The sequence below is a fragment of the Argopecten irradians genome, chromosome 5, assembly GCF_041381155.1.
Source record: "Argopecten irradians isolate NY chromosome 5, Ai_NY, whole genome shotgun sequence".
NCBI lineage: Eukaryota > Metazoa > Mollusca > Bivalvia > Pectinida > Pectinidae > Argopecten > Argopecten irradians.
In genome coordinates this window covers 41,145,617-41,158,988 of record NC_091138.1, presented here as the reverse complement: position 1 = coordinate 41,158,988, position 13,372 = coordinate 41,145,617, and the positions used below count along the sequence as shown (strand labels likewise).

At 32.6% G+C, this 13,372-nt stretch overlaps 1 protein-coding gene across 1 annotated transcript in view; it reads left to right on the top strand.

Moving 5' to 3' along the window:
• The window catches only part of LOC138323876 (UPAR/Ly6 domain-containing protein bou-like), a 78,937-nt gene extending 66,869 nt beyond the window's left edge, over positions 1-12,068 (top strand). Inside the window, exon 3 of the mRNA XM_069268783.1 lies at positions 8,289-12,068. Within this exon, the coding sequence (XP_069124884.1) occupies positions 8,289-8,512 (224 nt within the window). The 3' untranslated portion in view covers positions 8,513-12,068. The remainder of the gene's footprint in view (positions 1-8,288) is intronic.
• The last annotated feature ends 1,304 nt before the right edge of the window (positions 12,069-13,372 follow it).

The window sequence follows — 13,372 nt, the reverse complement described above, 5'->3', positions numbered from 1 at the left end:
TCACACCTGAAAAGCAGCTTGTTTCGAGACCATCGAGTGATGTTTGCTACATTTTTTTAATATGTAGTTTACCTCAGACATAAAGCTTCACCAGTAACGATGCAATAGCAAATCACCGTCATGTTTCATCATCGTCTTATCGAGTACTGATATCTGTTCTTGACTCCATTGACGTTGAAACATGGTAAGTGTTACGTCATCAATTTATGTGAAAATTACATCTTAATCTTCACATAAACCAATGACGTAATTATATACTTGACATCAAGAGCAGGTAACTCTGCATACTGAAATGATGGAATGGCCGAAATAGATAAAGAACACCATATAATCTAACATGATTCGATATCTATGATTCACAGATTACACTCAATTTACTTCTTAATAATTAACTTTCAGCTTTAAATAGTTTTCTTCGTTGAAGTCGAATAAAAGCTCGTTCTGATGAGTCATGCAAATATTTGTTTAATTTTACAAAGAACAATTAATAGCTTGCTTTCCTGTTCCCAATCCCTGTATATTTACGTGTATCGAAACTGAAAACAATAAAATTTAAATATTTCAGAGTGTTCCGTTGTGTTTTATTTCGTATAAAACGCATCCATCAACACGTTAAAGCATGAAATGGGTTTTAACGTGACAAATTGTTTGTTGCTTGAAATATTTTGTAGAAGATTAACACAAAAAGCTTTTTATTTTGACAGGTTAACTTTTAATTTCACTTTTTAATGTGTCGTTTAAGCATGAATTATAAGGCTTTTGTAAAGACGATTATAGATTTTTGTTATCTAAAACTCGCTGTAAAAATCAATAACAATTCATAAAAGTACGGCATTCTGTGGAACTTAATTTTGGTTTATTTTCCATTGGTTTCATTATCTTATTCATAGGAGATTATTATTTCGAAAGCTAACTACATATAAATGTTTACTAGCGAACACTTCTATCAGCAGCATACAATATTGTGGGGGATTTCGGAAATAAAAAAATAACTACTTTAGCTGACAAAGTGGCATACTCGTTACTCCAGGGGTTACACTCACTGTCGTTATATCCACCCCTGGACTATTTCATGGTAAAACTGAAGCCAGATTATGATAACCAACTGACCATTAACAGGCCTGCAAGGATTTTCTTTGATGTACGCCAAAATAGTCTAATAACGGTACACTGTGGTTGATTGAAGTTGGGCATTGCCCTCCCTGTAATTTTCAAAGGATAACAGGTATGTAATTTGTCAGTTTTTTTTTTGTTCTCCTGAGCTGCCTGTAGTTTTGCTATGATATAGTCATGGGGTGGAAATATCGCCAGTGATAGTAACCACTAGAGTATCGAGAAAGACAATGTGCTGTGCAGCACAAATACCATGAAAACTAGTTTAAAAAGAAAGTTTTCCGTTAGTACAAATATTATACTAAATATCTGTGCAAAACATTTTACAAATAGCTGCAGTTATTTTGTAAAATACTTCAAAATTAAAAAATAAACTACATTACGTGTACAACGAAACAACGATGTTAGATGCCTAGATAACAAGGGACAAGAAAGATAACTCTGGACAGACTTACCTCCCAAGGATCCCTCGGAGAAATTTCCGGTAATCTTCGGTGATATATTTCCGAAGGTTCACGGAAATTACTCCGAGATGTCGCGATTGACTTACCTCCGTCAATAGACCATTTGCCCGTTTCCAATAGGTTAGCGATTAGAGTGATCTCCCTTGAAACACAAAAGAGTTCCACCACTCAAATAAGAAAATGAGCTCAGTTGAAATGCTGTGTTCGTTAAAATTAAATTGTTTTTACTTGTATTTGGTTGTTGCGTGCATTAATTTAAGCTGAGAGATATGTGAAAAGGCTGTCAAAATATCCATTTAGCGATAAATCCGAAATTATCGTGCGCACAATGCAGCCTGTGCAATGGATAGCGAAACGTTTTATTTATCGGATTCAGTACTTGATATATATGTTTTTGATCGATATTTTTTTCATATTTTATGTCTCCATCTATAAGCCTAATATGACTGAAGGCAAGGCCTTAAGGGCGCAGCCAGATTTTTTAATATGAATCATGCACGGCATAGGAAGAGCGAAGCTCTACTTGTTTATTTTATTTTCTATTTCATGTAGAAGACATAATTTAGAAATTAAAAAAACCGCACTTTAAACAATAGAAGTACATAATGTAAAAAATTGTCTAGCATAAACTCAAAGAAATGAATTCAGAGATTTGGATTTCTCTGTGTCCATTCAAGGCCTATGAGAATCCTATGATTTCGCGCCATTTCTTGACGTTATGTGAAGTCATGATCCTTACGCTCACCTTCGCCTTGGTGGATATTTTGACTGCATTCTATAGCTTTTAATTTTCAAAGTGTTATTATTATCATTTAAAAAATAATGAAAAAAAAGTTTAATTATTCCTGTTATGCATTTGCATTAGTTATATGTATATTTACATGAGAGAGCAGTACCGGAGCAACGCACAAACTCCCAAGATGTTTGAAAAATGGCGGCCGCAAACTGAAGCTGTCAGTGTGTAGGATTGAATTTTGAAGATTGTGTTTTTTCTTATATTTTCGTGTATCTGTTACCTTAGAAGCGCTTCGCACTTCGTGCCCTAAGGGCTGCGCCCTTATTATATAAGAAGTCGTGTACTTTGATTTAATTTTATCACAATAACGTATGCGGATAGCGTTGATACAATAGAAGTAAGCGCTCATTCAAAGAATACATCTGACGTATTTTACGCTTACCTATAAACTTTACTATACATGTTTCTTCTATTTGAGTTGAAATCCAAATAATTCAAGGTCTCAAATATATGCATAAATGCTCTTTTTCTGGTTATCATTTTCAATATACCGGTAAGGGGCGCTTAGTCCGCTAAACCTGCCTATATTATAAGGTTGCTTTTGTTTGTTTGTTTGTTTTTTGTTTTTTTTTGGGTTTTTTTTAATGGCCTAATATATAGTCTATATATTAGGCATAAAAAATAATAAAAAGCCCAATAAGAAAGGCAGGTTTAGCGGACTAAGGGTCGCTATGCCCGGCACATGAAATCAAATTGATATTTATATACATGTAACTTGTCCTTTATATCGACCTGGATTGATAATTAAACTTTAATTTTAAATATTTGACGATGTAGATTCAGGCGCGTATAAAGATTACCAAAGAATTTTCATGTTTATTTTAGAATTAATAGAACGTCTACTGATTACGTTTATACACAGACTCTATAAATTCTAATTATTTCACATGAATCGCAAAAATTGCCAGTGAGAGATTTCGGCGACTAAATTCCGGAATCGTATCTTAATTGCTACAATTTTATTTAATTACAAACAATTTTATACATTTTAGCTTTGTATATAATCTATCAGTATGTTTGAGTGCTGCTGATTTCGTTTTAAATCATCTTTTTAATCCTATTCAGTGAAATTCCAAGGTAAAATTAAATTCAAAAAAAAAAAAAAAAACAAAAAAAAAACAATAATTTGCATACTCAATGTATTGGTACTGTATATGAAGTTACATAAGAGACTTCTCGAACTTAAAGATGCTCTACCGCTGAAAAATGGTATTGTTTTGCTTTTGAAAACAGGAGCAAACGATTACTTTTTTCTTCAGTTACAAAAGGTATTTACTATACATCATTACAATCATTTAACTTGAACTTCAAAACTATAATAAAAAAAAAAAGAAAAATAATTGCATCCCGAAAAAAATCCATGGCACTATATTTTTATGGAATGAAGTTCTGATTGTGAATGAACAAAAGGCAAAATAAATTATTTTATATTATTTTCTGTGTTAATTAGACGTATATATAGATGATTAAACACCAATTATTGTTCAAAGTATGAATATCATATATGCTTTGTCGGCGGCGGAGCATTTTTAAGGATTCGTTCGAATAAGCAAAAAAAACAGTACCCGAAACTAAAAGTGCAACTGATATCCACAAAAACGTTATTGAAGGGCTCATGATGACACTCTTAAGATATAAAAAAATTGCATGTCTCAATTTCACTCTAAATGTAGCACTTACTAAAGGTTCAGAACTAATCAATTTTCACGTAAAATACTTCCAATGAAATAATAAGAAGACAAAAACTGCATCGTTATAAGGAAAAGGGAGAAAACGAAGTATTCTTGATTATGTCACCAAGGCTGTCATTATACATGTACCTCCCAAAGTCTTGGGAAACCCGCCACCTTTCGAATCCATATGTCATTTTCTTCTTCCTGAATCGACATCTTTGTCACGAAAACTTATTGCAAATAATAGCCAGGCTCTATTACAGATAGCAAGACTAAAATAGATACAATATACATGATTTCATTCCGTGCATTTTAAGCATTCATTGATAGCATCCTGCTGTTTGAATATTCAGCGGATTACCTAATTGTTATTCTTACCTACGCGTTGCACAGCTTGAATGGTTTTCTAACAAATGTAAACTGGCATCTAACTGTGAACGGTGTATCATTAACGTTTTGGAGTCCTGGTCTTAAACACTAGTTTTTATCATTTACTTATGTTTGTTTTAAATCTAATCGCAAAGCTTTAAGTTGTAAAGTGCTATGGTAAACAGTGCTGCAGAAGATATTTGAAAGAATTTGTAATGTTACATAATTTTCCACAGTCTGTGGTATGCAGTTCTAAATGTATAGATACAGCGTTTTAAAACAAATGTTCAATTTAAATACGAAACACTTGAAACATTGAAGAACGTAAATGTTATCAGAAATCATATGTTTTATCAGAAAAGTTTTCACTTTCTCTCCTGAACTTAGAGCCGATGGGAAATTACTCAATAAATGTTACATATCAAATTACTTACATTTTATAGCTAACAAGGAAACTTTAAGACATTAAATATGTTTTACTTACATAAAATTCATGTTTAAAACTTTAGGATAACGTAGATCTTAAAGAATAAGATAATGTATTAAACACTATTATGTGTTTAAACTCTTATTATGTAAAGTTAAGATTATAATTTCTATCAACGATATACCCTTATCATTGGGATAATTTGGCTTTATTTGGCGTTAAGCACAAACGTGCCACAATTAAACTCATCAAACATTTCACTACATAAACAGTATCAATAGCAAAAATTGTCGGACTCATTGTTGTCCATCCTCTTGATTATGGTATGCCATGATTTATCTATTAGATGAAGATCAAGGATTAGTGTGGCGTCAAATCCATTCACATCGGTTTTACATTGAAAGGTTGTTACCCAAAATGATACATTTCACAGAGGAATATGCAAAACGCCAAATTTAAACACATCAAAATTAAACCGTCCCCCCCACCCCCTATCGAGGTACAAAATAAAACGCCAAATTTTTCCAAGTTACGTTTTTTTTACACAATGTGGCGAATACATAATAATTATTATTTCAAGATTTTGTAAGTTTTCTTAATATACATTTATGTAGTGACTCATAATATTTTAAACATCAGGAAACATATGCTAATCAAAACATTCAAAAACATGAATAATCGGCAAAAACAACCGTTGATGAAATCAGTTCTAAAGCTTACATGAATCTCATCTAGTTGCACAGAAAACTATTACAAAATCATAAATGTTTATTCTTGGAAATTGGTTATCTCTTGACCTTTCTTTATTGGTCTGTACCGGCCGACCTAAACAAATAATTTACCATAAGAACAGGAATAATTGATGGGCCAAACGGCCGTCGGTCGGATCAGAGGATACCGAGAAGATTGTCCCAGCATACTCAGCATGGAGCTGTTCCAGGGAAGCATACCTTTTGATAGATAGTTGGTATCCCTCAATCTCCAGAGATCATCGCCCTCGAAAGGATTCACGTAGTAAAATCGCATTGATTGATCGCTACTGCGTTGTAGCTGCTTGCCGTATACCCAGAGTAATAATGGATAGCACAATTAGCACATTTAAGATAATAAGGTTATAAGTCGAACATCATTAGATTGTTTACCGGGCTTGATGGAGTGGAATCATTTCTTGTCTATCAAATCGTTCGATAAATACAATCAATAAGTAGCCACGTAAAAACCTTATGTTTCTTATTATGATACAGGTAGGCGACCAGTACACCGGCGGAAACCCACAATACACTGCACTACGTCATTTCCGTTGATGTATTGGCTTCTAAGGACTACGACCCCTCATCCTAGTTTACTGATCTGGAATTTATTGACATGAAATTGGACAGATTCAATTACAATTGTATTTTGACTGTATAGCTCTGTAACTTTGCGGGCTCAATATTTCGCGGTTTTAAGAAAAGTTGATCTTAGATATGTCATTGAATTTCTAAAAAAATCGCTGGTGTTAAGAATTTGCAGATTTCTGTGAAAATAAAATAAACCGATATTTCTCCACTTTACAGTATCTGAATCATAGAGTAGAGCTTATCTTAGAACTGAAAAGCAGACTGTCTAATGTGTTTATAGTCCGGATCGACTGAAACGACTCTTACCTAATGCCAACATCTGATGCAAATTATCCTTAAATGTATAAAATTTTACAAACAACCCATTCAATAACAAATTATAATAAACATGTTTTATAGTCACTTCTGTCACTTTCGAAAAACCAACGGGGGAAATATCAACGAGAACGTGGATAAATATCGTTGAAGATTAAGAGATAATTAACAACAGCAAGTGATAAATGTATTCAACATATTTACAATATTTTATATGTTTAATTAGATTAAGAATTTTTAAAAAGATCTTATTTTCCAATACATTTGCTGAAGGGCTATAGTTTTGGCATTAACGTACTGAGGATTAGTACGTACTTGAGTTTTCGTCATAAAAAACGGACTTTATTCTAATGGCAACAACATCTTAATTGACTTCAGTCATTTAAAGGTTGCGAAATACAAATAAAGCATGCCGCTCAGACGACTCTTCATGCAAAGATACGTACAGTTATAAATAACAGAAACCAGTGATATGTTAACATTTCTTATGATTTAATGTTAATTATTCAACGTGTATGGGGATATTAGATGGTCATTTTATTGGATATGTCAAATAACTACTGATAAATAACAATTTGGGTTATTATTGGTTTCATAACGACCGGATTCGGTGGGTTTATACATGAACAACCCTGATAAGGTTAATAATGACACGAAAACAAAATTCAAACTACGTGAGATGGTCATTAAACACAAAAGCACAAAGTACTATTTTACACGGGTATTTGTAGAACTTATTAACCACAGTGCATAATCGGCTTGAAAACTTTAAGTTATTAATTATAACATAGATCATATTATAGATAACAATTTGTTTAAAAAAAGATGTAAAGAGAAGCTTTTGTTAACAAAACAAGACTTTGCATAATGAATTGGCAGTGTTTGATTTTTTCATCCAAGTCATATTCCGATAATTGCAATATCAGTCGCGTAGTTAAATGTCTTATATAACCAGCAGGGAAAGCTAACCAGTGAGTAACATGACATGAAAAATACAATGTAAATGGTTTCAAATTACGATTACCCTTTCGCTAAAGTAAAATCCATATTATCGATGGCGTTTGCTCAGTTGATGCGATATAATGTCCATATAACAATTGCTAACAGCATAGTTAATACCCATGGAGTCTAGGTATTTGAATTAATGAATACTATGGATATGTTTTACGGGCGGCATTTTAATGTTGTTTTATTTATTTTCCTACTGTTCAATACCTGTTCTTTTATAAACATATTTTAGTGACACCAATATGTGAATGTGGTTAAGATGTAGTCAGAAAGTTGCTAAAACTGTGTAGGCTGTCAATAATGTAGGGAACTCAATTATCTTCCTAAATGTTATGTACCATATTTTTTTCTACATTTCGGTGGCTCCATTTAAATCTATATATTTATGATATTTTTCCGTTCAAATGATAAATTATGTTGATGCAATTGTTGGTTTTCTAAATGGCACAACTGGTGGGTTGTGATTCTTCTATTTATGTCTTTTTGTGGAAGAAAGGGGGGTTCAGAATCGGGGGTGTGATATCGTGAAGGAAAACAATGACTAAGTATAAAAACCCACGGAAGGATTTTAGATCAGTCCTCAATATATACTAGTGAATTGCTGTACTCTAGTAACATAATACTAAAAATATATCTCCTCTCCTTTGGGAGTCTTCCATCTAATTTGCTGTGCAATAAAATCAATTTAAAAGATGAAAACATAATAAACAATACAATCTTGTTGTGTTCCAGTGATTGTGTTTATACAATGTTGACGTTAACACATTGGTGTTTTCTTTCCAGAGGACGGGACTTCAATACTTGTTCGACAGTGTAGCAACGAGGACTGGGGTAGTCATTGTGGCGATATCAAATACGAGATCGGTGACAGCTCAGAGATGGTGTACGGTTGCCTAGAAACGTGCAACTTCGATGGATGCAATTCATCCAATCACTTCACAGTAAATAATATCTGCGTGATGGGGATTCTAGGACTCAGCTTCCTGGTGCGAAAATGGTTGTTATAGCAATTCAGAATCCCTGCATGAAAAATGTACTTTGAACTGCCAAACAAATCGATGATATCCCTCTGTGTTATTGTCTTAGGAGAGGTGTGAACGTGTGTGATCCTATTTGTGGATATTGATACGGACGCTGAACAAATGTTTGGTGACCAAGGCTGTTGTTACCATAAGTCTGCGCTAACATTTGATTTGTTTTCTGAATGATTTCTTCTCCTGATAAAGGACATTTTGTATTACTAGATATAATTTATTTTACACCGATAAGATGTTTGTTTACATCACAGATGAAAATTCACCATAGTATATGAAGATTAATGGATTAAATTACAAAAAACCTACTTGCTAGAAATTTATGTAGTTAAGAATGTATTCAGATTTTAATTCATTGAACCATGTCATTCCAAAGAATAGAGAGGTAACCATAAAACCATTAGTGACACTGTCAATGATATGGTTGAGTGAATATGGGCATTATCATGCTATATATGGTTGTGACTAGATATTGAGTATGTATACAAATAGTTATAAATACCAGTCATAATTAATTAATTGATAAATGGTGTATTATCAATTATATTTACAATAAATCTTTTTGAATTTACTTGATTAATGCTAGTACAGATTTTCTGGAATTATCTAAAATTGAATTTAGCACACACAAAACAATGACCATTTGGTGTTAATGGCAGGAAGACCCTTTACAGTACTTAAAAGGCACCTTAGTTTTAATTATTATTTCATCAGTTTAATTTTTTTGTTATTTGTATTATTACATTTTTTTCTTTTTAAATCATTGACTCGAAAATTGGTTACAAGCATCTCCTTAAATTATATAGTGCTAAGTTTACAGATTTGATATATTATTTATTATCAAGGATCAATAAGGTTTCATTAATGGTAGTAATCATTTGAACTGAATTGTCTTTGTGGCAACGAACATTTATTGTGAAGTACTTGTCTCAATTTGTATTTTTGTAATTTATAAATTTGTTTATTTATTTATTTATTTATTTACCTATGTTTGTTTGTATTTTCTTTATAGTATATCATTATATGTAATAATCACGGTTAAAAAACAAAAGGTGTATGTTATGATATTTCTTACTTAACTATGCACATTGATAACATTATAACATGCATTATGTATAATAAAATTTAAACGTATTTATGTTGAACATTTAATGTCTAAAACTGTCGTTTACCTGTGTCCAGGTGTTTCGTCGCTTCGTTTGTTAATTGTCTCCCTTGTTAAGTTTTACTGTGTCTCCACATCGATGTATATAATGCTTTGTTTTGGTATTTTTATCAAATATACACATTCTTAACTAGCCAAACGTGGATTCTAATGTACATATATGTGTATACTACATTTAATTTGCCATACTCGATACTCCAGGGGTTGCTATCACTGTCGTTATATCCACACCTGGACATTGTATAGCAAACCTGAAGGCATTTCGGGAGAAAAAACTGACCAATCACAGGCCAACAGAGACTTCTTTTGAACTTAAGAGATAGCGATGTCCAACATTACAGTCATAAGTCAATAACAGGGTGTCGGTACTCTTTAGTTTTGATGTACATCAAAGGACAGCATCAACTGTTTCATCTGTTGTTGTCCACATAGCCTTCATTGCGACTATAATGATAGTGATAGTAACCACTGGAGATTCGATGGTGTGGTATCACCAAATGGGTTAATTAGGAATGTCTAGCTTATCATGGTTTGTAAAATATTACAAGTGGATTCCTTCTAAAAACGATACAGATTTCTGAATTCAACAAACCAGCCTTACTATTGGTCGTTAACGTAGACGTAGACGTTACTTACGGCATTTTTACGTTTAATTAAAAGTCGTGACTTTGATTTATGTCTAAATTTACGACCTTAATTATAATTCGCTCCAGCTTTTTCTCGATTTCTTTCTTGATAAGTAATTGATATACATTGTCGTACACTGCTTTAATCAGATGACCTTTGAGGTGTACCATGCATTACCAAATAATTTGTTTACAAGCTTTTAAAACAATCAACTCGAATAACTGCAGGAATCTTATTAATGTTTAACTTGTTATTGTAATTTTACGTTTTGACAAATCAGATATAACACGAACAACTACGAATTCCAGACAGGAGACTTTTTTTCATCTAAATCGAAAACAAATGTTTTACTACACTTGTACCATTGACTTCAAATCTGATAACACAATGCCAATTTACATTCAACAATACGTAAGGTGTTAAGAAGAAATGTGAATAATGACCATTAAATACGATTGTTCGACCAATCTAATCCGTTTTTGATACTAAATCGTCACGTTGTTGCTTTGTCCTGGGTTATTTTTGCCACGATAACAATAATTGCTAATTAATAAGACAGCATCCTGAACCGAATTCAAATAAAAAAGTCTGACTTGAAATACAAGCTGCAATTTGATAATTTAACTTAAGTTGAATGCAAAACTACGTGTAATCGGTCAGGAGACAAACAGGAAGAATGGTTACCGTGCAACTTCGAGCTTAGTGCTTTTTAAAGCTAGATTAATTTCTGGTGAAGAAACTATGTTGATGTGATTCAATTTACTCGACTATTCATTTGGCATGAACATCAAATGAAAATTACTGATGTTCTATTGTTTGCGTGAAAAATAACTCAAATTTATCATTTTGATTTTATGTCAATCGCAATTAAATTTTACTTTTACTAATGTGAACCGAACATAAAGAAATACTAAAAACATTTGTTGCCTTAAACACAAAACATTAAACCTAGCCCTTATCCCACTATGTGTTCCATGAATATTTTGAATGAAAAGTTGCTTCAACGCTAAGCTATAAAATGACGTCATATGACGTCATGATGTTCTTTACAATTCTTAAGGTAGTATAATAATTTAGGTCTAGTGTCATTGTTTTCAGATCCATTCATAATTCAAATTTCATAATACAATTGTAAAGAAATTGATTCCCTGACCTTGAACTCGTAAATTATATTCATCACACCTGAAAAGCAGCTTGTTTCGAGACCATCGAGTGATGTTTGCTACATTTTTTTAATATGTAGTTTACCTCAGACATAAAGCTTCACCAGTAACGATGCAATAGCAAATCACCGTCATGTTTCATCATCGTCTTATCGAGTACTGATATCTGTTCTTGACTCCATTGACGTTGAAACATGGTAAGTGTTACGTCATCAATTTGTGTGAAAATTACATCTTAATCTTCACATAAACCAATGACGTAATTATATACTTGACATCAAGAGCAGGTAACTCTGCATACTGAAATGATGGAATGGCCGAAATAGATAAAGAACACCATATAATCTAACATAATGCGATATCTATGATTCACAAATTACACTCAATTTACTTCTTAATAATTAACTTTCAGCTTTAAATAGTTTTCTTCGTTGAAGTCGAACAAAAGCTCGTTCTGATGAGTCATGCAAATATTTGTTTAATTTTACAAAGAACAATTAATAGCTTGCTTTCCTGTTCCCAATCCCTGTATATTTACGTGTATCGAAACTAAAAACAATAAAATTAAAATATTTCAGAGTGTTCCGTTGTGTTTTATTTCATATAAAACGCATCCATCAACACGTTAAAGCATGAAATGGGTTTTAACGTGACAAATTGTTTGTTGCTTGAAATATTTTGTAGACGATTAACACAAAAAGCTTTTTATTTTGACACGTTAACTTTCAATTTCACTTTTTAATGTGACGTTTAAGCATGAATTATAAGGCTTTTGTAAAGACGATTATAGATTTTTGTTATCTAAAACTCGCTGTAAAAATCAATAACAATTCATAAAAGTACGGCATTCTGTGGAACTTAATTTTGGTTTATTTTCCATTGGTTTCATTATCTTATTCATAGGAGATTATTATTTCGAAAGATAACTACATATAAATGTTTACTAGCGAACACTTCTATCAGCAGCATACAATATTGTGGGGAATTTCGAAAATAAAAAAAAACTACTTTAACTGACAAAGTGGCATACTCGTTACTCCAGGGGTTACACTCACTGTCGTTATATCCACCCCTGGACTATTTCATGGTAAAATTGAAGCTAGGTTATGATAACAAACTAACCATTAACAGGCCCACACAGATTTTCTTTGATGTACATCAAAATAGTCTAATAACGGTACACTGTGGTTGATTGAAGTTGGGCATTGCCCACCCTGTAATCTTCAAAGGATAACAGGCATGTAATTTGTCAGTTTTTTTTGTTCTCCTGAGCTGTCTGTGTTTTTGCTATGATATAGTCCTGGGGTGGAAATATCGCCAGTGATAGTAACCCCTAGAGTATCGAGAAAGACAATGTGCTGTGCAGCACAAAAACCATGAAAACTAGGTTAAAAGAAAGTTTTCCGTTAGTACAAATATTATACTAAATATCTGTGCAAAACATTTAACAAGTAGCTGCAGTTATTTTGTAACATACTTCAAAATTAAAAATAAACTACATTACGTGTACAACGAAACAACGATGTTAGATGCCTAGAAAACAATGGACCAAGAAAGATAACTCTGGCAGATTTACCTCCGTCAATAGACCTTTGCCGGTTTCCAATAGGTTAGCGATTAGAGTGATCTCCCTTGAAACACAAAAGAGTTCCACCACTCAAATAAGAAAATGAGCTCAGTTGAAATGCTGTGTTCGTTAAAATTAAATTGTTTTTGCTTTTATTTGGTTGTTGCGTGCATTAATTTAAGCTGAGAAATATGTGAAAAAGGCTGTCAAAATATTCATTTAGCGATAAATCCGAATTTATCGTGAGCAAATGCAGCCTGTGCAGGGGATAGCGAAACGTTTTATTTATCGGATTCAGCTTATTTTTACAG